Source organism: Salvelinus namaycush, chromosome 29 (genome assembly GCF_016432855.1).
Source record: "Salvelinus namaycush isolate Seneca chromosome 29, SaNama_1.0, whole genome shotgun sequence".
NCBI classification, from domain to species: Eukaryota; Metazoa; Chordata; class Actinopteri; order Salmoniformes; family Salmonidae; genus Salvelinus; species Salvelinus namaycush.
Window position 1 is genome coordinate 28,008,869 of NC_052335.1, and position 26,768 is coordinate 28,035,636.

Genomic DNA, 26,768 nt, shown 5'->3' on the forward strand with positions numbered 1-26,768 from the left:
AGAGACCACTTCCTTATTACCAGCCTATTACCTGCCTGACCTGGGGCATAGAGATCACTTCCTTATTACCAGCCTATTACAAGCCTGGCCTAGGGCAACAGCACATCTCCAGAGAACAATCAGGAGCAGATCTGAATGCCAACAGATGCCAGGAATGCCATAGAAACACCCATTGTTATCTACTGTGCATGACAGTAGGCCTTATGCCAACAACACAAGGGTTATGTCCCAAATAGTCCAGCCATATGGATGCCATTTGGGACCTAGTAAGGAAAGCCAATTCAATGGATATGGATGTGTGAGGGTTCCACTGGGCATTAAAGGTGTGGTACTACTCAATGTTTGTAAAGGGCTCAAGCCGCTTTAACATGTGGAAGTGTCCACACAGTTTTCAAAGTGAAACTGCCCTGTAGGCAAACAGATAAGATAGCTTCCTCACAATGGCGTAAGGCTGTTTTTTTTTTACGAGTCAGAGACCTTTGTAGCCTACAATAATTACATATTTCAAAGGGAATTTTCAACAATTTTTTTTGTCTATGGATTGCTGAATGGCATTGGTTTAGAATGGAATGCCTATAAACTATGGTGTGGGCACTTGTTGGTGGACACTTGTGGAGAATGGCATGGGCGAGGTTCAACACAACTAGGATAAGAAAACCTGCTTTGATTTCGAAAAGAAAAAGTATTGTTTTCGTTACTATTTTGAGTTTAGAAGTTCTAGCCTGATCACTTTCAGGGAAACTGAACTAACTCGACAAATAACTGTAAAAATGCGGTTAGGCCTACTCTGTGCGTAAAGGCGCATAAGAACACCTTTTCACATTTCGAATCAATTATATTAATAGTTTTCACACTGCCATGGTCTGCACCCACCTCTTCTAATGCTGCCACGGCGTTCCGACAATGGGACATCCGAGTGGTGAAATTCGAGGTTGTGGGCGCTTTGTAGTCCTCGTTAGTTTCAGCCACAAATTCCGTGACCGTGATCAACTCCGGCAGCGGCATGTTTGCTCACTTTAAATGCGTTAATATCTATAAAATACGTTATTCCTCAATTTGTTGTTGATTAAACAGTAAGTTTCACAAAAAAATACCCAACGGAAATGTAAGATTTATAAATCAAAGTGTGCCATACGATTTGTTAGGCTACTCCCAAATGTGCCATTCCGGTATCTGCGTCGATCCACATACAGTAAAACTACAGTAGTAAAATGTCCCTTTATTTGTGGGTTATCCTTGTATCCACCTCGAAGAAAAAAATACTCCAATATTCCATTACTACAGTTTGCCCACGCAATAAAATTATTAAAAACAACGTGAAATCACTTTCTCCCTGTGGTCTATCCGGATCTATCCCACCAGCTCCAGTTTTCACAACAACCTGTGACTGAGCGCATAAAGTGGAGCGTCAACCTGAACATAGAAAGGGGCGGGACGAACGCGTGAATTGGCATGTTTGGGCGAAAAGGAGCAGAGATGGATTTACCTTTGCTCAGTTGGCGTTCAACACTCACTAGCAATGACAGCTACGACAAAAGTTGAAGATAAGGTGGCTCTGGCAACAGGTGTGCACCATAGGAACTCTATTTATGAATGAATAGTTATAAATAACTTTTCAAAATGGTGTACCTCGTAAATAGGTATATGGCCAAGTTGTTTCAGATGGATATAAATTTAAAAAAGGGTTAAGATATACAGTACCAGTCAAAAGTTTGGACACATCAACTCATTCCAGGGTTTTTCTACATTGTAGAATAATAAATACATCAAAACTATGAAGTAACACATATGGAATCATGTAGTAACCAAAAAAGTGTTAAACAAATCAAAATATATTTTATATTTGAGATTGTTCAAAGTAGCCACCCTTTGCCTTGATGACAGCTTTGCACACGCTTGGAATTCTCTCAACCAGTTTCATGAGGTAGTCACCTGGAATGCATTTCAATTAACAGTTGTTAAAAGTTAATTTGTGTAATTTCTTTCCTTCTTAATACGTTTGAGCCAATCAGTTGTGTTGTGACAAGGTAGGGGTGGTATACAGAAGATAGCCCTATTTGGTAAAATACCAAGTCCATATTATGGCAAGAACAGCACAAATAAGCAGAGAAACGACAGTCCATCATTACTTCAAGACATGAAGGTCAGTCAATGCGGAAAATGACAAGAACTTTGAAAGTTTCTTCAAGTGCAGTTGCCAAAACCATCAAGCGCTATGATGAAACTGGGTCTCTTGAGGACCACCACAGGAAAGGAAGAACCAGAGTTACATTTGCTGCAGAGGATAAGCTCAGAGTTTATTGCACCTCAGATTTCAACCCAAATAAATGCTTCACAGAGTTCAAGTAACAGACACATCTCAACATCAACTGTTCATAGAAGACTGTGTGAATCAGGCCTTTACGATTGAATTGCTGCAAAGATTGTGTAAGAGCTATTTGACCAAGAAGGAGAGTGATGGCGCTGCATCAGACGACCTGGCCTCCACAATCACCTGACCACAACCCAATTGAGATGGTTTTGGATGAGTTGGACCGAAAAGCAGCTAACAAGTGCTCAGCATATGTGGGAACTCCTTCAAGACTGTTGGAAAAGCATTTATCATGAATTTGGTTGAGAGAATGCCAAGAGTGTGCAAAGCTGTCATCAAGGCAAAGGGTGGCTCCTTTGAAGAATCTAAAATATATTTGATTTGTTTAACACTTTTTTTGTGTGTTATAGTTTTGGCGTCTTCACTATTATTCTACAATGTAGAAAATAGTAAAAATAAATAAAAACCATTGAATGAGTAGGTGTCCAAACTTTTAACTGGTACTATATATAAAAATTATACACACACACACGTTTATTCATATGAGGATGCATTTTAAGTGTTCTCTTCTTTAGTAATAACAAACTATTTTAACATTGGAAAGACAAACAAAATTAAAAACTTTCAAAAGAAAATGTAAAACATGGTCAGATTTTTTATTCATTACAAAAGCAAAGAACATATACACATTATGTTCCAATCCACTAGTTTACATGATGATCCTGCTTTAGACAATGATCAAATCCACAGTTCCACAGAAACTGGGAGTACTGAGGGGGCTGCAGCACCAGCTGATAAATCACAATTAGGGTTGCAAAGGGTAGGAAACTTTCCGGGAAATTTCCCGAAGTTTCCAAGGGAAGTTAAGCCCTGGAATTTGGGGCATTTTGCTTAAATTCATAAAAAGTTAGCTTATAACAGTGAACCTTTTTTTGTGGGATACACATAAGGCAATTCTAGGTCTTGTGGCATATTTTGGTTAAACTATCCCCAATTCAATTGCAACCCTCTGCAAGCACAGTGCATTCTTCCATCACATGTGCAGTGCACTCTTCCATCACATGTGCAAGATCTTGAGAATCAGCTGTACACTAATGAGATGCTATTGAGCCCACACTAGTACCACTCTGAGCCAAGGACTACATGCTTTCTGGTAAATTTTGATTACAATACTGGGTGGGTTGAATAAATGTTATATGACATACATAATTTTTTTGTTAACTAGTAAATAGTAGCCTACAGCAAAGTGTGTTTAAATAATTTCTAACTTAACAATTTCTGCTAGTTAGTTTTTGCTACCATGTGGGTTTTAGCTTGCTTGAGCCTGCTAACTGAGGAGTGTTAATTCACTTGTTTCCATACATGTTTAATTTTAAAACACTTATCTTACAAAGATGCAGAATCATCTGGCCAAGTGCATAAAGTTCCCTCAGCACTAACAACAAGCAACCTCTGACAAAAGTCCCTCTACTTCTATTCAAGGTGAAAATGATGAATCAGACACCTTATCGATAGCAACAGCTCATGGTCCTCCTGGAATCAGAAGTTTTTTTGACTCATTGGCGGAACGTAGTCAGAGAAATGCTGATGAATGTCTTTCTCGAGCTGTGAATGCAACTGGTTCACCTGTGATGCTCACAGGCAATGTCTATTGGAAGAGATTTCTGAATGTTCTTCGCCCAGCATACACCCCTCCAACCAAACATGCTTTATCTACTCATTTTCTGGATGCAGAGTTCAAGTGAAGGTCAAGCAAATCATAGAGAAAGCAGACTGTATTGCAATCATGAAGACTTCTGCCCGAAGCCCATACACGCTGCAGCGTACCTGTTGGACACCAAGTATGCTGGCAAGAGCATCCTATCTGGTGCAGAGATCAACAAGGCCTATGGTGTCATCACTACCGTGTCTTGCCATCTTGGCAATCTGGCGAAGTACACTTCCAAGCAAGGGCTTTGGGATGGAGATGCAATACGGTAGTCGTGCCAACATATCTCATCAGCCACCTGGTGGAAGGGACTTTGGGGATCTGAGGCTCTTTCCCCTGTTGCCTCCATCATCCTCCAAATCCCACCAACATCAGCCGCCTCAGAGCGCAACTGGTCCTTGTTTAGGAACACACACCAAAGCATGCAACAAACTGACCAATACAAGGGTTGAAACATTTGTGGCCATCAAGGAAAATTTGAGGCTTTTTGAGCCTGACAACGAGCCATCCTCAACAAAGTTGGAAAGTGACAGTGAAGATGAGGCCTCAGAGTCCGATGTTCAAGAGGTGGACATTGAGGAGGTCCAGGGAGAAGACATGGAAGCCTGAGAGGAAGATAACCAAAGCTTTAGTTTCTAGGCTATCATTTTACAGATATATGTTGAAAACATTTTTGGGAGATGCGAGGGATCATTCAATATTCCCTTTTGTTGTTCAGTGAAATCATCCCATGTGAAGAGTCAACTCATTTAATCAAAGTTCAATTCGTTACAATTTTATTTTTTTATTTCTATTGGAAGGGTGTAATCATTTGCAATTATGTCTACTTATGATAAGGTAAAATGTTTATGTTTCTGTCGCCATATGATATGGTAAATATATCCAATGCAAAAAACATCTACATTTAAATTAATATTAATTTGCATACATTTCCGTTAATTCCCATATATTCCTGTTAATTCCCATATATTCCCACAGAAAGTTTCCACCTCTGAATATTCCCACAAAATGTGCAACCCTAACCACAATTAAAAAAATCATAATATTACTAATACAAATAATATATATTTTTGTTTCTACCAAATTAGTACACTAGGCCTTTATTAGTCATGTATAAGCAGAGAAAAATACTCGCCAGCAGAGCGGGAGAAAAATACCGGTCACGTTGATACTTTAACATTTTGCAAGATGATCAAAATGTACAGTATTACAGTAGTAGTGTATTGTGGCCTCAAACGATGATTCACTTCAGATAACTCAAAACTAAATATGTATAAAAAATAAAGCGTGCAATTTAATGACCTACGTGATATTTTTACAATCCATTCATCCATTCCTTAATTTTGCTATAATCCTTGGGATTTTACACAGAGAAATTATTACAAAAATGGACAAAAATGGTCTCTTCCTAAAATTACAATAGCAGAATGTGGAATCTGTGAGTCCGAACTGTGAGACAAAAATGTCCAATGAGGACAGTGACGCCAACCTATCCACTCTGTACAGAATTCTGTGATGCAGAGGTCCCTACAGGAGAGAAATGAACAGTTGATTTGGACTACACCAAAACATCAACGTTTATACCTTTCTTTTGTGAAGTAGCTGACCTCATTTGATACAGCATCTCGCAAACCTATTTTATAGTCAACAGCTCCCTCTGGTGAACATATTGGGGAGCACATTCAATGTTCCAATCCAATCATGGCATAATATCCCTTTCTTACAGAGTAGGATATCTCAAGGAAGTAATGCACTTTACATACAGATAAATTAATATCTAGGGCACCTAATAAAGCTTAACAATTGATGAATTTGATTGATTGAAAAGCACAGCTGTTACCTGTGTGCAGAAGCATGATCTCTCCTCCAAAACTAGAAAGTCTGGTCTTTCTACTTCCCTGTGTGTCACACTGAGGCCCGCCCAGCTCACAGGTCAACACTTTGATTGGTCCCCTGCCTCCCTTCAGGTGGATCTAGATGCCGTTCTAAAATGGAAACAGTTCAATAAAGTGATGAATTCATCCAATCAACATCAGACTCAGTGGTTTAGAATTGTACATATTCTGCAACTGTTAAGTTTGTGTCAGTGCGTCATGAATGAATAAGCATGCATATACAGCCACAGAGTGGTGTTGTGTTCATTAGGCACGAAACGGAAGAAAACCGTGGAAACGGAAACGTACTATATTAGCTTGTAGAATAAGAAACGCCAGTTTTCATTGCACCACGTTTTGCTACTGTGTTCCCTAATGAACACGACCCAGGTCTGTAAAGCAGGTTTAAGTTTGGCCCTCCTTACTGTACCTCCTTGGATGTGGGCACCTCCAGCTTGGTCTTCTCCGGGGCCTTAATAGCAACGACCATCTTGTCGTGGCAGAATCAGATTTAGCTAGGTAACATACTGTGGGCAGTTGCATTTTCCCTTCTGAGCTAGGGCTTAGTCACTTGGGGCCCAGAGAGGGGAGAGGTCAGGCTTGTCTTCATATGTCAATGTATCTGTTAAACCATGTGGTGCTATGTAGAATATCAGAAGGGGAGGAGGACAGAATGGAACATTGTTTTCTTATGGGAATGTGTATGTAACTATTCCTAAACCATGTGAAGGGATGGCGTTATTAATGGGGAACCAGTTAGTTATCTCATACAATGTCTGTACGCCAGTCACTCCCTACTTTTCTCATGGGGGGAAGGAGTAAGGCAGTGTTTGGGACCATTGTAATGTCCCCTCTGAGGTTGCCCTTATCTTGATCTGGTATATGTCCTAAGAGGCTCACTGTCTTCAGTGAGTTTGTCCAGGTTTGGGAGTATCTAGGATTGACAATTGATATATGCCATTGGATGAGGTAATGTTTTGGTAGACAGTGAAGTACCAAGAATGAGATTGAAATCTTGTTTTTGGAGATCAAACTGAACGATGATTTATAGTTGATGCTGCCTAGCTATGGGATACTCCTCTTTCGGGTAAAGGATTCTTTGTAAGTTGAGAGGGGTGTATCTTGGCTATAAATGAAACTAAGAATTGTTTTGTAAGGACTCTCAGAGAATTCATTTATAGACACTGAATTGATCTGAGTCAAAAAAGGGCTTTGGTGAAGCTCATATATTGTTAAAGATGGATTTTATAATATAACTCTGACTTGTGTGTGTGGTTGGCTCTCTCTCTCTCATCATTGAGTAATACAGGAAATTACCACGACAGCCTGCTCCTGGAACACCTTGATACCACTGATGTCTCTGTGGGTCACGAATGCTAATGTGCAGAGGCAATTAAAGATGATACAACAGCAGGACACAAATTGTTTGTACTTTAGGACTGGTGACTGTTTCCGCACCGCAATCGTAACAGCCTTAATCCTAACATTGTGTCCCAAAATGTTGGTTCATTCACAGCGTAAATCTAAGAGTGACTTTCTTATTTTCTTGACACTATTTTATTATCAGTCTGCATTTTGCTAATTTTGGGTTGGTGTCTCCTTATCTACTATTCTCAGTGTTGTTAGCTTCTTAAAATACCAGTGTTTGTACCATGTAAAAGGTGGTGTTAGTGTTTGAAAAAAGGCTGTCCTGCTCCTCTCCTCTCTACCTAACTTCCCCTCACATTTACATAAGTATTCAGACCCTTTACTCAGTACTTTGTTGAAGCATCTTTGGCAGCGATTACAGCCTCAAGTCTTCTTTTGTATGACGCTACAAGCTTGGCACACCTGTATTTGGGGAGTTTCTCCCATTCTTCTCTGCAGATCCTCTCAAGCTCTGTCAGGTTGGATGGGGAGCATCGCTGCACAGCTATTTTTAGGTCTCTGCAGAGATGTTCAATCAGGTTCAAGTCCGGGCTCTGGTTGGGCCACTCAAGGATATTCAAAGACTTGTCCCGAAGCCACTCCTGCATTGTCTAAGCTGTGTGCTTAGGGTTGTTGTCCTGTTGGAAGGTGAACCTTCACCCCAATCTGAGGTCCTGAGCGCTCTGGAGCAGGTTTTCATCAAGGATCTCTCTGTAGTTTGCTCTGTTCATCTTTCCCTCGATCCTGACTAGACTCCCAGTCCCTGCCGTTGAAAAACATCCCCACAGCATGATGCTGCCACCACGCGTCACCGTAGGGATGGACCCAGCTTTCCTCCAGACGTAACGCTTGGCATTCAGGCCAAATAGTTCAATCTTGGTTTCATCAGACCAGAGAATTTGGTTTCTCATGGTATGAGAGTCCTTTAGGTGTCTTTTGGCAAACTTCAAGCGGGCTGTCATGTGCCTTTTACTGAGGAGTGGCTTCCGTCTGGCCACTCTACCATAAAGGCCTGATTGGTGGAGTGCTGCAGAGATAGCTGTCCTCCTGGAAGGTTCTCCCATCTCCACAGAGTGACCATCGGGTTCTTGGTCACCTCCTTGATCAAGGCCCTTCTCCCCCGATTGCTCAGTTTGGCCAGGCGGCCAGCTCTAGGAAGAGTCTCGGTGGTTCCAAACATCCTCCATTTAAGAATGATGGAGCCCACTGTTTTCTTGGGGATCTTCAATGCTGCAGAAATGTTTTGGTACCCTTCCCCAGATCTGTGGCTCGACACAATCCTGTCTGAGCTCTACGGACAATTCCTTTGACCTCATGGCTTGGTTTTTTCCCTTATTTAGACAGGTGTGTGCCTTTCCAAATCATGTCCAATCAGTTTAATTTATCACAGGTGGACTCCAATCAAGTTGTAGAAATATCAAGGAGGATCAATGGAAACAGGATGCACCTGAGCTCAATTTCGATTCTCATAACAAAGGGTCTGAATACTTATGTAAATAAGGTATTTCTGTTTTTACTTTTAATACATTTGCAAATGTTTGCGCTTTGTCATTATTGGGTATTGTGTGTAGATTGATGAGCAACCATTTTTTTAAATCTAATTTTGAATAAGGCTGTAACGTAACAAAATGTGGAAAAAGGGAAGGGGTCTGAATACTTTCCGAATGCACTGTATAGTGGGTGAAGGCATTCATAGCCGACTGCTCAGATGGGGGAGGGCATACCAGTCAACCGTTTTTACATGGTCCTTCTAACCAGACTTAGCAACTTATAGTTTTTACATTGTCCTTCGTATCACCAGATTCTGACCTGCTATAGTTGAGATGTTGAAGTACCCAGAAGAGGAGTCATTTCCACGCCCCAGGATGCAGACGAGTTATCCTGCATCCCTACGACGTATGGGGCTGCTGTCACCACCCACCTCAGCCCACTGACACACAAAGCCGTCATGCACCGGAGGAAGATGAGTTGCAAGGCCCTACACACCACTCTCATCTAAGAGACTACCAGCCCTGCTCCAGGCCTCCTCAGTGGTCAGAGAGTGACCACACACTCACCAGTTGGGAGCTGATGAGGGAATACGAGTACCTACGTCACGAGCAGCAAGAGATCAGGAGGGCGTACTCTAGGCCTACCCGGCCTCAGTCACTGCCGAGGGAGCACCGGAACAGCCGCTACTTTCCTGACCCCCCCGGCTAAAGCCATCATCACCTTCACGGGAGCACAATCACTACTGGTACTCCCCGAGTCGGCCCAGCTACTCCCCTGAGAAACACTCATCTAGCGGGCGAGGGCATTCACAGCCGACCGCTCAGACGGACGAGGGCATTCACAGCCGACCGCTCAGACGGGCGAGGGCATTCACAGCCGACCGCTCAGACGGGCGAGGGCATTCACAGCCGACCGCTCAGATGGGCGAGGGCCTACCAGCCGACCACTTTTACATGGTCCTTCTAGACGGATTTAGTGACCAACAGTTTTTTACAGTGTTTATGTTCTAAAAGGATATTCTCTGTTGTCTAGGCTGTCCGTCATGTCAAAGAGCTGCTGTGCACAGGTCTTGATGAGCTCATCCAGACTTTCCTCCACCGTCTTCAGGTTCTGCAGCTCCCGCTAAAATCTCTGCTTCGGCCCCACAAAACTGGTGACTGGACACGGACCTCTGGGGAGGGAGAGGATGATACCACACTGCTACCATGCAGGGTGATCTGGTCTTGGTATTTTATTAGGTCCCCATTAGCTGTTGTGAAAGCAGTAGCTACTCTTCCTGGGGTCCACACAAAACATGACATAATACAGAACATTAATAGACAACAACAGCTCAAGGACAGGAGTCACATATTAATTAGGGCACGCAGTGGAAGACCTTTCTAAACGTTTTGCAACTGAAGAATAAAATTTGTCTTTCTTACTGGACAAGTTCAGGTCCTAGTCCCTCCCTATTTCAGTCTGTTTTCTTCCATTTGGTGCCTAATGAATACCACCCTGCATGAACACATCCTATCAAAACAGACAAATAAGCACAGAAGGTGGGAGCACAGACTGGCAAAGAGCTTGTGTGTTGAAACCGTAGTACTCACAACCACTTGATCTTGTTGGCAGATTGTTTCTGAATAAGGTTGATCCCCTCCAGGCAGAGGTCAAAGAGGTCATAGACCCTCGGTTTGCTTGTGTTGAGGTTCTTTGCCATGAGGTTAAGGTCCATGAAACTGTGAGGGATGCCACGCAATAGCCTTAGGAACTTATTGGTCAACAGAGCCAGGGACAGATCCTGGAGGACAAATGGTGTGTCCGGTACCACGGGATTGGGTGTGAATTTAAGTATTCTCTCTCTAATTCTCTCTTTCTTTCTCTTGGAGGACCTGAGCCCTAGGACCATGCCTCAGGACTACCTGGCATGATGACTCCTTGCTGTCCCCAGTCCACCTGGTCATGCTGCTGCTCCAGTTTCAACTGTTCTGCCTGCGGCTATGGAACCCTGACCTTTTCACCGGACGTGCTACCTGTCCCAGACCTGCTGTTTTCAACTTTCTAGAGACAGCAGGAGCGGTAGAGATACTCTCAATGATCGGCTATGAAAAGCCAACTGACACTTACTCCTGAGGTGCTGACTTGTTGCACCCTCGACAACTACTGTGATTATTATTATTTGATCATGCTGGTCATTTATGAACATTTGAACATCTTGGCCATGTTCTGTTATAATCTCCACCCGGCACAGCCAGAAGAGGACTGGCCACCCCTCATAGCCTGGTTCCTCTCTAGGTTTCTTCCTAGGTTTTGGCCTTTCTAGGGAGTTTTTCCTAGCCACCGCGCTTCTACACCTGCATTGCTTGCTATTTGGGGTTTTAGGCTGGGTTTCTGTACAGCACTTTGAGATATCAGCTGATGTAAGGGCTATATAAATACATTTGATTGGGTTCAGTGGCACTGGCTACAGTAGGAAAAAGGTACAAATATTTTATCAAAGCCAAAACAAGACATTGATTCAACATGATCTGCATCCCAAATGGGACCCTATTCCCGACATACACTGAGTTTACAAAACATTAGGAACACCTTCCTAATATTGAGTTGCACTCCTTTTGCCCTCAGAACAAATCAAATCGGTCACATACACGTGTTTAGCAGATGTTATTGCGGGTGTAGTGAAATGCTTGTGCTTATAGCTCCGACAGTGCAGTAATATCTAACAAGTAATATCTAACAATTACACAACATATACCAAAAACACACAAATCTAGTAAAGGAATGGAATTAAGTATATAAAAATATATGGACGAGCAATGTCAGAGCGGCATAGAACAAGATACAGTAGAATAATATAGGATACAGTATATGCATATGAAATGGGTAATGCAAGATATTTAGACATTATTATTATACCTTTTAATTTATTTAACTAGGCAGGTCAGTAAAGAACAAATTCTTATTCACAATGACGGCCTACTCCGGCCAAACCCGGACGACGCTGGGCCAATTGTGCGCTGCCCTATGGGACTCCTAATCACAACTGGTTGTGATACAGCCTGGAATTGAACCACGGTCTGTAGTGATGCCTCTAGCACTGAGATGCAGTGCCTTAGACTGCTGCGCCACTCGGGAGCCAAGTATTAAAGTGACTAGTGTTCCATTTATTAAAATGGCCAGTGATTTCAAGTCTATGTATATAGGTAGCAGCCTCTCTGTGCTAGTGATGGCTATTTAACAGTCTGCTTGCCTTGAGATAGAAGCTGTTTTTCAGTCTCTCGGTCCCTGCTTTGATGCACCTGTACTGACTTCGTCTTCTGGACGATAGCGGGGTGAATAGGCAGTGGCTCGGGTGGTTGTTGTCCTTGATGATATTTTTGGCCTTCCTGTGACATCGGGTGGTGTAGGTGTCCTGGAGGGCAGGTACTTTGTCCCCGGTGATGCATTGGGCAGACCTCACCACTTTCTGGAGAGCCCTGCGGTTGAGGGCGGTGCAGTTGCCATACCAAGCGGTGAAACAGCCCGACACAGGATGCTCTTGATTGTGCATCTGTAAAAGTTTGTGAGGAATTAAGATGACAAGCCACATTTCTTGAGCCTCCTGAGGTTGAAGAGCCGCTGTTGCGCCTTCTTCACCACACTGTCTGTGTGAGTGGACCATTTCAGTTCGTCAGTGATGTGTAGGCCGAGGAACTTGGAAGCTTTTCACCTTCCCCACTGCGGTCCCATCGCTGTGGATAGGGGGCTGCTCCCTCTGCTGTTTCCTGAAGTCCATGATCATCTCCTTTTTTTTGTTGACGTTGATTGAGAGCTGATTTTCCTGGCACCACACTCCCAGAGCCCTCACCTACTCCATGCAGGTTGTCTCGTCGTTGTTAGTAATCAGGCCTACTGTACTACTGTTGTGTCATCTGCAAACTTGATGATTGAGTTGGGAGGCGTGCTTGGCCACGCAGTCATTGGTGAACTCCCTGTACGAGGGAACTGAGCACGCACCCTTGTGGAGATGTTGTTTCCTACCTTCACCACCTGGGGGCGGCCCGTCAGGAAGTCCAGGACCCAGTTTCACAGGGCGGGGTTCAGTCCCAGGGCCTCAAGCTTAATGATGAGCTTGGAGGGTACTATGGTGTTGAATGCTGAGCTATAGTCAATGAACAGCATTCTTACATACAGTTCAAGTCGGTAGTTTACATACACTTAGGTTGTCATTAAATCTCATTTTTCAACAACTCCACAAATTTCTTGTTAACAAACTATAGTTTTGGCAAATTGGTTAGGACATCTACTTTGTGCATGACACAAGTCATTTTTCCAACAATTGTTTACAGACAGATTATTTCACTTATAATTCACTGTATCATAATTCCAGTGGGTCAGAAGTTAACATACACTAAGTTGACTGTGCCTTTAAACAGCTTGGAAAATTCCAGAAAATGATGTCATGGCTTTAGAAGCTTCTGATGGGCTAATTGACATCATTTGAGTCAATTGGAGGTGTACCTGTGGATGTATTTCAAGGCCTACCTTCAAACTCAGTGCCTCTTTGCTTGACATCATGGGAAAATCTAAAGAAATCAGCCAAGACCTCAGAAAAATAATTGTAGACCTCCACAAGTCTGGTTCATCCTTGGGAGCAATTTCCAAATGCCTGAAGGTACCATGTTCATCTGTACAAACAATAGTACGCAAGTATAAACACCATGGGACCACGCAGCCGTCACACCGCTCAGGAAGGAGATGCGTTCTGTCTCCTAGAGATGAACGTACTTTGGTGCGAAAAGTGCAAATCAATTCCAGAACAACAGCAAAGGACCTTGTGAAGATGCTGGAGGAAACAGATACAAAGTATCTACAACCACAGTAAAATGAGTCCTATATCGACATAACCTAAAAGGCCGCTCAGCAAGGAAGAAGCCACTGCTTCAAAACGGCCATAAAAAAGGCAGACTATGGTTTGTAACTGCACATGGGGACAAAGATCATACTTTTTGGAGAAATGTCCTCTGGTCTGATGAAACAAAAATAGAACTGTTTGACCATAATGACCATCGTTATGTTTGGAGGAAAAAGGGGGAGGCTTGCAAGCCGAAGAACACCATCCCAACCGTGAAGCATGGGGTGGCAGCATCATGTTGTGGGGGTGCTTTGCTGCAGGAGGGACTGGTGCACTTCACAAAATAGATGGCATCATGAGGCAGGAAAATTATGTGGATATTTTGAAGTAACATCTCAAGACATCAGTCAGGAAGTTAAAGCTTGGTCGCAAATGGGTCTTCCAAATGGACAATGACCCCAAGCATACTTACAAAGTTGTGGCAAAATGGCTTAAGGACAACAAAGTCAAGGTATTGGAGTGGCCAACACAAAGCCCTGACTTCAATCCTATATAAAATTTGTGGGCATAAAAGAAAAAGCATGTGCGAGCAAGGAGGCCTACAAACCTGACTCAGTTACTGTCAGGAGGAATGGGCCAAAATTCACCCAACTTATTTTGGGAAGCTTGTGGAAGGCTACCTGAAACGTTTTCCCCAAGTTAAACAATTTAAAGGCAATGCTACTAAATACTAATTGAGTGTATGTAAACTTCTGACCCACTGGGAATGTGATGAAAGAAATAAAAGCTGGAATAAATCTCTCTCTCTACTATTATTCTGACATTTCACATTCTTAAAATAAAGTGGGGATCTTAACTGACCTAAGACAGGGAATTTTTACTCGGATTAAATGTCAGGAATTGTGAAAAACTGAGTTTAAATGTATTTGGCTAAGGTGTATGTAAACTTCCGACTTCAACTGTAAGTATTCCTCTTGTCTAGATGGGATAGGGCAGTGTGCAGTGTGATGGTGATTACATCGTCTGTGGATCTATTGGGGCGGTATGCAAACTGAAGTGGGTCTAGGGTGACAGGTAAGGTAGAGGTGATATGATCCTTGACTAGTCTCTCAAAGCACTTCATGATGACAGAAGTGAGTGCTACGGGGCGATAGTCATTTAGTTCAGTTACCTTTGCTTTCTTGGTACAGGAACAATGGTGGTCATCTTGAAGCATGTGGGGACAGCAGACTGGGATACGGAGAAATTGAATATGTTCGTAAACACACCAGCCAGCTGGTCTGCACATGCTCTGAGGATGTGGCTAGGGATGCCGTCTGGGCTGGCAGCCTTGCGAGGGTTAACACGCTTAAATGTCTTACTCACATCGGCCACGGCATCAATTCGGAACATCGGAACAGCCTTAATTCATCAGGCCAAGGACTCTACAAGGTGTAGAAAGCATTCCAAGGGATGGTGGTCCATGTTGACTCCAATGCTTCCCACAGTTGTGTCAAGCTGGCTGGATGTCCTTTGAGTGGTGGACCATTTTGATACACACGGGAAACTGTACTACCATACCCCATTCAAAGGCACTTCAATCTTTTGTTTTGCCATTGACCCTCTGAATGACACACATACACAATCCATGTCTCAATTGTCTCAAGGCTTAAAAATCCTTCTCTAACCTGTCTCCTCCCCTTCATCTACACTGATTGAAGTGGATTTAACAAGAGACATCAATAAGGGATCATAGCTTTCACCTAGATTCACCTGGTCAGTCTATGTCATGGAAAGAGCATGTTTTGAACACTGTGTATATTCTAGTACTTTAGTTAGCTAATAGCCATTCACTGTATCTTGATTATAAAAGTAAACCACTGTGTGTTTTATGGATTTAGTGGCAGTTATAATATCTGGATATGAAAATAAACAGTGATAACACTACCAAGTGTTTTGTATACTCAGTGTAGTTCACTACTTTTGACCAGAGCCCTATGGGCCTGGTCAAAAGTAGTGCACTAAATAGAGCATAGGATGCCATTAGCAATGCAGGCAGCCTTTTGGGGGCCCTAAGCAAGATTTTGTTGTCCCCACCCCCACTACAAACCATTTTAGTGCTTAGCGGCCTGGGGCCCTAAGCAACCACTTATGTCACTTATGCCTGGAGCCGGCCCTGGACGCAGGAATTGTACAAGGCAAGGAAGTGTCAAAGGGTCATTCAACGCCAGGTTGATTTTGAATAATAATAGATTTTCAGTATTGATGATCATGCATACCTTGTCTTGTCTTTGTGCCTTCAACCAGTTCACAGGACCTAGACTGAAGAGGGATAAAAAACAGCAACAACCACTTAAGTGCCTTGTTGCAAACAGGTTGTATGTTTTTGAATATTTTTTAAAATTATGTACAGGCTTCCTTCTTTTCACTCTGTCATTTAGGTTAGTATTGTGGAGTAACTACATGGTTGTTGATCCATTCTCAGCTCTCTCATATCACAACCAATAAACTCTAACTGTTTTAAAATCACCATTGGCCCTAATTAATAACTATCATGATCATAGAGATATTCAGCGTCTGCTTTTTTTGGTTTTTACACATCTACCAATCAGTGCCCTTTTTTGTGAGGCATTGAAAAACCTCCCTGGTCTTTGTGGTTGAATCTGTGTTTGAAATTCACTACTCGATTGATTGAGGGACCTTACAATTGTCTGTATGTGTGGGGTACAGAGTTGGGGTAGTCATTCCAAAATCATGTTAACCACTACTACTGAACACAATGAGTCCATGCAACTTATTATGTGATTTATTAAAAAGGCCTCGTTATTTTCAAACACCTAGAGAGATGCTCAGAAGTGTAGAATGCAAGTACCTGTAGTTCAAAACACAAAAGGAAGAATGCTTATTATATTTCATAAAGGCTAGAGAGCTGTTACCTTACATAGATGCAGATGGTTCTGTCTCGGCCTGGCTCATCATATTCTTCTTCAACATCAACATTCTGTAAATAAAATATATGTAGACAGGGATTACTAAAAACAACGACTACAATCAATGCGATAAGAAAGCTATCAATCAAAGTAATCATGAGCGTATCCTCCCGTGTTTAGCCGTAGCAACATCATCATCCACCAATTCCTCCTCGCCCACGGGCTGATCAGATTTAGTGGTCCGTCGAGGTATGGTGGCATGATAGGAATGGCATCATCGCTTATTCCAAGTGGCGTTATGTGGTCTGTCAGAAAGTGTTTTTCACATATGTGCTCCTCTGTTGAATCCTACTTCTCCGTCTTTCGCAGGGCAGCAAGGCACACTTCTATTCGAGTCTGGTCCTTAGGAAAATGTAAAAACCTCTTATTATTGTCGCTTCGATTAGGACACCCCAGACCACGCATTTCACCAGAGCCAAATGTATGTGACAACCACCAGCTACATTCGAACGTTGTGTAGCTAAATTAAATATAACGTTTGTTTATTTATCTCAAATTCACGTCTCTTGGACAGGAAAATATGATTTTCAAAGCCGGAAGTTGGCATCATGTGATGAACGTCAGCCAATGAACATTTTAGAAAAGCAAAGTAAGGCGGGATTACGCCTTCCTTGTATGATTATATGAAATACGTGTCGTTACCGATATTTCTGTTCCGCCACCTGCAGGATTGGGGTGAATAATAAGTGTTTCCGTTAGGACGAAAAGAGAAGACGGCAGCGCAGCATTTTTTTTGCGTTCAGTAAACTGTGCGCGAGGTATGGAGCCGAGCATCTGCGCAACGAGCACGGCGCACCTGAGTTTAATATAATATTTATAGTCCGCTATTTATAAAGAAAAAAATAATATTTTAGACTACAGGATAAATGAAAATAACATGTGTAAAAAGCCTATTTCAACTGGAAACGGAGAATAAAAGAATTTAGCCCTTTTCTTATTTTAATTCAGTGGCACTTGGGCCTATTTTGTCTAGCCTTTACATTGGAATATGGTGCTGATATTTTCGCAAACCATTGCCTAGAGCGGGAATGAGTCGAATCCTTCCCCGCCCAAATTATGGTTGATTTGGGAAGTATTTGCGGCTAAACCGTGCTGTAGCGCAACCGACAGCCAGTAGTGGCCAGCAGCAAACAGCAGCAGCTACAGCGGTGGATGTAGGATCAGAGTCGGGGCGAATCTGGGATTCACTGTCAGAGGGGAAGAAGAGCAGAGGACTTTCTCAACGTTCTGTGAATCATGGCTACTGAAACCGTGTCCCCGGCATGCACTGGATCCAGTTTGCTGCAACCCATAAGCGAAATCATCAATCTTCCTCTCGACCAGGTAAATAGGTTAATTCTTGTTACTTCTACTTACGCTTCTTTCAGTATTTCTATCATTCGTCGCATGTCCAAAATCGCAGCAAAAACAACATTGTGTAGCCAATGGTCTTTGATTCCTCACTATCAAACAACGGTATTGGTATTGCCATTTCCCCCTCATAGGAAATCATGAATTTGGATTGGTTTGATACAATCGTTCAACACGTTGATGCCACATTGGCATAAGAGCAAATCTCGCAATGATTGAATTAAAGGCCCCCTTTAAATGTTACAAAAATGTCACGTTTAGTCGACAATGAATCATCAGCCATACTTTTAAATAGTCTCTTATTTGAACAAATGTGCCGCAGATATCTGTGTTCAGGATATGTAGCCTGTCTAGACTACAAGAACCCTAGATTTGGATTTACAGTTGACTTTGGCCTCGTACTGATCAGGCTATAATGTAACCATTTTTATTTTACGCACAAAATAAATGAAACATTTCCAGTAGCCTAATCACAGCTGTAGAATAGGCCTATGTGTTTTGCTGCCAGTGCCAAATCAATCTGAATTTATCATTAAGCATGCTTTCAGTTATTACCATTGTCTATTCCTTGCAATGGTTTTCACATAGGCCCATTCAGGTGACCTGTATATGTAAATGCTATAGTCTCCCTTGTCATTAGAAGACGTCAAAGAACACCACTCAGATTACATAGCCTACCCCGACCACAGCAGCTTTACTTTACATGTGAAGCCCATCCCATGCAAATATTAAATCTGCAGCACCCACTCTTACAATCTACTGTATACAAGATTTGCATCTGAAAAAGATCAATGGAAAAGTCTCTGATAATATCCCACTACTCTATTCACATTCATAACCAACCAAGTTTGAATCCATGCTCATTTATGTAATGTGGCACATTCATATATTTATCTAATGCATGACTCCCCAGCGACAACCTTAAGTTAAATGCTGTAATGCTGCTTTTCCCAAACTCGGTCAAAAGTAGTGCACTATAAATTGCCTGGCTACCCATCCACATCGCTCCGGCCAACTGTTGTTTCTTCTCCACGATGAGTCTGGATTTGCCTCCTTCCCTGACGATTTCTAGAATGCGAACACATTCTGACCAATCAGGTCCCATATTATCAATTTTGATACTCTGATTGGTTAGAGGCGATCCAATTGCTGATAAAAAAAAATAATTGTGCAACGCAAATCATTTTGAAGTTACACAAACTACTTCTATGATGGCAGTTTCAGAATGAATGTATCAATTGATAGAGCAGCAGAATTAAATTCAGGGTGAGTCGTCAGTCAACACTATAAAGAGAATAGGTTGCCATTTCAGCACAACTCAAGAGGTTGTACTGTAGAACTCCTGTTTTTTCCCCATTTAGCCAAAACAAGAGACCAGATGTACTGTAGTGTGCAGTAAATTATCCCATAACATCTACAGTATTCATGAAGGGAACGTGAGTCGTCTGAACAAACTTCAATTCCTCTTAATACTCCTCTAGAGGTAACAGGTGTGTTTGTTTGGTGACTTCACTGAGCGAGCTCTATAAATATTTCCATTGGTGTTTTCTCTTGCCAGTTTCACGCTAAAGGTTCGACTCGGATAATACTGTACTGGCGTGGGTATTTTCTATCCACATTGTCCTTTCCAGCACGGTTTCAGAAACTATGGTGGATGCGTAACCAGGCCTGTCTAGTACAGCTCGGCTTGGTTACTTAACATTATAAACTGGGTGGTTTGAGCCCTGAATGCTGATTGGCTGACAACCGTGGTATATCAGGCCGTAAACCACGGGTATGACAAAACATTGATTTTTACTGATCTAATTACGTTGGTAACCAGTTTATAATAGCAATAAGGCACCTCTGGGGTTCGTGGTATATGGCTAATAAAGCACGGGTAAGGGCTGTATCTAGGCATAAGAACAGCCCTTAGCCGTAGTATATTGGCCATATACCACACCCCCTTGCTTAACTATACCTTCATAGTATTAAAATGGAGCTGCTACTCTACAGAAAGCTCTGATTACACAAGTTGTTAATAAACAAATAAGTAATCAGGTTCTCTAGGCATTAATATGAGCCCTGGTCTACAACTGATCATGTAACATTACTCCCTCTTCCATAGATACTGAGCCTTAGCTACAGGCTACAGATCTGTGGTTCACCATCAGGCCCTATCAGTTGTTGTAGCCTAGCACCATTGCTACATTCCAGGATGACATAGCCCCGTAATACTGTTGTGACTAAAATTCTCTTTGACTTTGAGATGTAGGATATGATATTTGCCTTAGAAATTCCACAGCAATGTGAGAGTCAGGAAGTCAGTCAGGGGCTGCGGTACAATCCATCAGAGAGTAGCTATAGTAGTACTTATGTTCCTCCTAGTAACAGTATGGTGTTTTGACGACACCCTCAAGTGATGTTACTGTGGAAACGACTTTCTAGAAACAAGAGAAGGAACCAAAAAAGGAGCGGCTCCAGGGATCTTCCTGTGGTCTAGGTGGTCTGAGCCAGATTCATTTCAGACTTCTACTTTGAAAAGAAACACAGAGTGTGTCCAAATGGCTGCCTATTCCCTTTATAGTGCACTACTTTGACCAGAGTCCACAGTGGGGTTTCTGCGTAGCCATACAGCCACACGGTCATTGTAAGCTGATTTAGTGTAAGGGATTTGTCCAGGGGAAAAAGGGTATCTGCAGCTATAAGTTATAGGCCTCCTAGCTCTTACTATGCAAACCCTGACCAGGGGCAGAAGACTTAATAATATCAAAGGGATAATAACACTTGGGCCTGCCATACCAAGAAACACAGGCTGCGTCCCAAATGGCACTCTTTTCCCTGTACACAGTGAAATACTTTTTTACCAGAGCCCTATGGAAGAAGTGCGTTATATAGGGAATAGGGTGCCATTTGGGACGAACACACATATTCCTGCCTAACCCCAGTGATAGTAACCTATTACTATCACTGAAAGAGAATACGGTACATGGTTGCTTTAACTTTAATGGCACCAGCTAGGCAGTCTTTGGCGTTCAGGGGCTTTATGTGTCTAGCGTCTCAGAGTAGGAGTGCTCATCTAGGATCAAGTCCCTCCGTGTCTATTTAATTTTATTAATTGTGATCTAAAAAACTAAACTGATCAGCAATCTAAGACACCTAATACATATGGCTCCAAATCTGTGGTTTAATGGCTCTGCTTTCTCTATGGAAGCTGACTGGTATTTTAGGCCAACTTGGTTGCCGATACTTTCACACATGCAGTGACACATTCTGAATGTGAAATGTGTCACAAGCATTGCTGTCAAACTTTTGCTGTGAATTTTTTTAGCAAGCAGAGGACATCAAACATATTGCATTAGCTGTGTGTGGCTGAGTGTGCATGTGCATGTGTGCAAATGCGCGTGCGTGAGAGATAATCCTTGGTGCCAAGACATAAATGGTGGTCTTCCCAATCAAGAGTTTTGGCCTGAGTTTGCTGCCCAACACCCTGGGGGCTCAATGAGGAGGAATCCCCAGGGAGTAGAGTACGGTTATCTGGCAGTGTCTGCATCCCAAATGGGACACTATTCCCGATATAGTGCACTACTTTTCACCAAAACCCTATTCCCTGGCTGTATAGTGCAGTACATTTCACCAGAGCCCTATTCCCTATATATGGGCCCTGGTCCAAAGTGGTGCACTAAATAGGGAATAGGGTGTCATTTGGGACACAGACAGTGTGTGCTGTTAACTATGGGGATGTAACCAACTGAATGAAAAACATGGAGTTAATAATGCTGACATTCTACTAACTCCATTCAATCCAGATTCCCCTCCCATTAAAACATTCATAATGTGTTGTAGGCCTATGAGTTTGGTGAGTGAATACCAGAGTCAGCTAATTTGTTCCTTCCATTGAGGGTTTGGCTGAGGTTAGTTTACATGGGTCCATGGGACTGGGTGTTCCTCTCTCTGCAGGGTTGGGAGCAGATGGATCTGGTTGTGTCCCAAATGGCACCCTATTCCCTATTTAGTGCAACAAATTAGGCCTGTAGGTCCCTACGTAGGGAATAGGGTGCCATTGGGGATGGGGCTTATATAGAAGTGCTGATAGGACACTAGGGCCTCACAGGGTTTCTCTTTAGGGGAGCTGTCTCAATGACTACAGGGACCATGATCCTCTGAGTTTATTATGGCTGATGGCTGGCTGACGGTATGGAAGCGGGATGACTGAGAGGCTTCACGAACACACCTGGTGTCCAACGAAATAAACATCACTTTGTTTTACAAGTTTTAACTAGTGCCATGCTCCTGTTTTTGCCAGCTAGCCAGCATAAACTATCTATGTGAGAAGGGCTCATCGGGTTGACTAACTGAACCGAATCCATTCTTCTCCACTCGACTCAGCTGCGCGACATACACTACCAGTCAAAAGTTTGGACACGTACTCATTTCAGGGTTTTTCTTTATTTTTACTATTTTCTACATTGAAGACATCAAAACTATGAAATAACACACATGGAATCATGTAGTAACCAAAAAAGTGTTAAACAAATCAAAATATTTTATATTTGAGATTCTTCAAAGTAGCCACCCTTTGCCACTCTTGGCATTCTCTCAACCAGCTTCATGAGGTAGTCACCTGGAATGCATTTCAATTAACAGATGTGCCTTGTTAAAAGTTAATTTGTGGAATTTCTTTCCTTAATGCTTTTGAGCCAATCAGTTGTGTTGTGACAAGGTGGGGGGGTATACAGAAGATAGCCCTATTTGGTAAAAGACCAAGTCCATATTATAGCAAGAACAGCTCAAATAGGTAAAGAGAAATGACAGTCCATCATTACTTTAAGACATGAAGGTCAGTCAATCTGGAACATTTTATAAACTTTGAAAGTTTCTTCAAGTGCAGTCGCAAAAACCATCAAGCGCTATGATGAAACTGGCTCTCATGAGGACCGCCACAGGAAAGGAAGACCCAGAGTTACTTCTGCTGCAGAGGATAAGTTCGTTAGTCAACTGCGCCTCAGATTGCAGCCCAAATAAATGCTTCACAGAGTTCAAGTAACAGACACATCTCAACATCAACTGTTCAGAGGAGACTGTGTGAATCAGGCCTTCATGGTTGAATTGCTGCAAAGAAACCACTACTAAAGGACACCAATAAGAAGAATAGACTTGCTTGGGCCAAGAAACATGAGCAATAGACATTAGACCGGTGGAAATCTGTCCTTTGGTCTGATGAGTCCAAATTTGAGATTTTTGGTTCCAACCGTTGTCTTTGTGAGAGACAGAGTAGGTAAATGGATGATCTCCGCATGTGTGGTTCCCACAGTGAAGCATGGAGGAGGAGGGGTGATGGTGTGGGGGTGCTTTGCTGGTGACACTGTCTGGGATTTATTTCGAATTCAAGGCACACTTAACCAGCATGGCTACCACAGCATTCTACAGTGATACGCCATCCCATCTGGTTTGTGCTTAGTGGGACTATCATTTGTTTTTCAACAGGGCAATGAACCAACACACCTCCAGGCTGTATAAGGGCTGATGGAGTGTTTCATCAGATGACCTGGTTGAGAGAATACCAAGAGTGTGCAAAGCTGTCATCAAGGCAAAGTGTGGCTACTTTGAAGAATCTAAAATATATTTTCATTTTTTTTGGTTACCACATGATTCCATATGTATTATTTCATAGTTTTGATGTCGTCAATATTATTCTACAATGTAGAAAATAGTAAAAATAATGAAAAACTCTGTGTCCAAACTTTTGATTGGTACTGTACATCATAAATTTGTGCACCAGGCGTGTCCGTATTGCCTCTCCCGCGGGTTCAGCACTGGTCCATAAAAGGTGTATGTGTGTATTCTTAGCTCCACAGATCTTTGTGTTTTTAGGGCACCTTTTTATGAGATTGATGAGCTAATTTATTGTAAAACATCATTCAGTTGATTCAGCTTTAGCCTATGCTATTTAATGCACAGACAGTATGTTTTCTTTGGAGATATAGGCCCTAGCTACATTAACCTGAAATGGGAATGTCCCGTTTACTCTGGAATCTTCTTCTTCCATTAAAAAAAAAAAAAAAATGAAACTAAAAATGAAACTGTGAGGTAGTATAGAACAGCATGCTTCTGCTTTGAGAATAAATATTTTATGTGGTGGAGCTAATTAAATTAACAAACCTCTTGGGGTTGAGAATCTCTTTGATGTAGAAAGAGGTTTAGAGACAGCCATTAACCCTATATTATTACTCAGCAATTTCACTCACATAGAGAGGGAGGAAAGTAGATATTACACTTACAGGAAGTCTATCCAATTCCAGACAGTCTACCCCTGTGGTTAAGAGTTTTTATTTATTTATTATTATTTTTTTTTTTTGTGCCTTACAGAACCGATAGAGTGACTATAAATACTTAGGATTTATTACATGGCACTGGATCATTTTTCAAAAGGTGGTTCAAAACCTGCCACATTGCTAATGGATTGATGGGGCACTATAGTAACCCTCAATTTGAATAATCAACATAATCTGAGTGCTAGTTTTTATAAATCAGTTCTTCAGTTTGATAACGTTCATGATTTTTCTTTGCCTACTGTGTTCTGTGTGTTATATACAGTATGTTCTGTCCAGTGGTGGAAAAAGTACCCAGTTGTCATACTTGAGTAAAAGTAAAGATACCTTAATAGAAAATGACTCAAGTTAAAGTGAAAGTCACCCAGTACAATACTACTGGAGTCTAAATATACTTAAGTATCACAAGGTAATGTAATTGCTAAAATATACCTACATTTGAAAAGTAAAACTATAAATAATTTCAAATTCCTTATATTAGGCAAACCAGATGGCACAATTTTCATGTATTTTTTTATTTATGGATAGCCAGGGGCAGGCCCCAACACCCAGACATGAAGCATTTGTGTTTAGTGAGTCCGCCAGATCATAGGCAGTAGGGATGACCAGGGATGTTCTCTTGATAAGTGTGTGAATTCAACCATTTTCCTGTCCTGCTAAGCATCCAAAATGTACTTTTGGATGTCAGGGAAAATGTATGGAGTAAAAAGTACATTGTTTTCTTCAGGAATGTAGTGAAGTAAAAGTAAAAAACATATATAAATAGTATAGAACAGATACCCCCAAAAACTATTTAAGTAGTGCTTTAAAGTATTTTTACTTAAATACATTTCACCACTGGTTCTGTCTGTGTGGCAGGCCAACATGGGCGTTTGGTCTGCTCACGGATTCTACTTGGCTGCTAGCTTGCTCAGCTGTGGTGCTGTTCCACCTACAAAAGCACTTCCTTCCCTCTGTGTCAGAGGTTGCATCACAAATGGCACCCTATTCCCTATATAATGCACTACTTTTGACCATAGCCATATGTGCCCTGTTCAAAAGTAGTGCACTAAATAGAAAATAGGGTGCCATTTGGGACGCAAACTCGAGATGTCTTCCTGGAAGAAGGCCAGAGAGGATACTGCAACATGACTGGAATTTCCCCAGTTTCTGTAGTTCCTGAACTCCATCCATTCAGTATCACTAACCAGGTTTCCATCCAACCTTTTTATGCAAGTAATAAAACGGATAAAACATGTCATGACAGGCCTGATGGAAACAGAACATTTATTTCGAAATGTCGACAAAACAATACGCTAGACAAGGTGGGATCTTTTTGTGTCTGTAAAATTAATTATGCGAGAAATGTCGGTGGAGATGCTGGGGGTGGGGGGGGGCATGCCCCCATCTGCATCAAAGGAGGCTGCAGTGGAGAGGGTCAAAGCCTTCAAGTTCCTCTGTGTGCACATCACAGAGGACCCGACGTCAACCGATCACACCAACATCGTGGTGAAGAGGGCGCAACAGCGTCTCTTCAACATCAGGTGACTGAAGTAATTTGGCATGAGCCCTCAGATCCTCAAGAAGTTCTATAGCTGGCAACTGCCCCAACCTCAACTGCAGGGGGTGAGCTCCCTGCCCTCCAGGACATTTTACGTCAGGTGGGGTCTGAAGAATCCCTGGAACATCGTCAAGAACTTCAGTCAACCCGAGTCACGGACTATTCACTCTGTTACCATCTGGCAAAAGGTTTCGGAGCATCGGGTCTGCGACCATCAGGCTCCGAGACAGCTTCTACCACCAGGCCATCAGACAGCTGAACAGCTTACCCTAGCTGTTTAGCTGCTCAGACCTGCACCTCCGAGGCGATCTGCACCTTAGATTTTTTGCACACATCCAACCCTTACACACAAATATACAACCACACACACACACACATACTCACACACTCACACACACACACACACACACACACACACACACAGTCAATGCTGCTGTTCTATTTTATACTATTTATTCAACTGTGTGACCAAGACACGGTCCACTTCATGTTTATATACACAGTAATATGATTGCCCTGTATCCCCTGTATGCCCTGTATCCTATTGTTTACATAGTTGTTTTATTACTACTACCACCTCCTTCTAATGACTTATTTGACCTTTGACCTTTGTTTATTATTGATATGGATATTGTACTGCAATGTTGAGGGAGCTAGCACCTTTTATACTTACTGTCAACTGTGTACGTGACAAATATTTTTATTTATTTGGCTCTTGCCAAAAGTAGTGCACTGCATGGGGAATAGTGTGTCAATTGGGCCACCGCCGGGGGTGAGCGACTACCCTAGTATAACCATCAGGATTGTTAAAGAGAATAACAAGGACTGACTGTAGCTCATGGCAGTAGTGGTATTACTACCCTCCTCTGCCTGGGTGGGTAGCTTTATGAGGAGGACACCGTCGTTCAGGAGTGACTTGTTCTCTGTGGCTATGTCTCAAATGGCACTATACGGAGTAGGGGGCCATTTGGGTCACACACATAACATGATAGGT

General features: G+C 42.3%; 2 protein-coding genes and 1 long non-coding RNA gene across 3 annotated transcripts in view; 1 reads left to right on the forward strand and 2 right to left on the reverse strand.

Annotated features, from left to right (window-relative positions):
• The window catches only part of LOC120024290 (arf-GAP with SH3 domain, ANK repeat and PH domain-containing protein 2-like), a 48,764-nt gene extending 47,396 nt beyond the window's left edge, over positions 1–1,368 (reverse strand). The window contains exons 1-2 of the mRNA XM_038968493.1: positions 1,136–1,368; positions 874–1,032 (exon numbers count right to left, since the gene is read on the reverse strand). Coding sequence (XP_038824421.1) covers positions 874–1,005 — 132 coding nt within the window. The 5' untranslated portion in view covers positions 1,006–1,032; positions 1,136–1,368. The remainder of the gene's footprint in view (positions 1–873; positions 1,033–1,135) is intronic.
• A 3,205-nt stretch (positions 1,369–4,573) lies between these two features.
• LOC120024455 lies at positions 4,574–17,106 on the reverse strand. Its single transcript, XR_005472856.1, has 5 exons — positions 16,520–17,106; positions 15,863–15,905; positions 10,381–10,509; positions 5,860–6,004; positions 4,574–4,624 (listed from the first exon to the last, which is right to left on the reverse strand). It is a non-coding gene; the product is annotated as an uncharacterized LOC120024455 (long non-coding RNA).
• A 633-nt stretch (positions 17,107–17,739) lies between these two features.
• The window catches only part of LOC120024617 (lysophospholipid acyltransferase 2-like), a 77,484-nt gene continuing 68,455 nt past the window's right edge, over positions 17,740–26,768 (forward strand). The window contains exon 1 of the mRNA XM_038968913.1: positions 17,740–17,896. Within this exon, the coding sequence (XP_038824841.1) occupies positions 17,810–17,896 (87 nt within the window). The 5' untranslated portion in view covers positions 17,740–17,809. The remainder of the gene's footprint in view (positions 17,897–26,768) is intronic.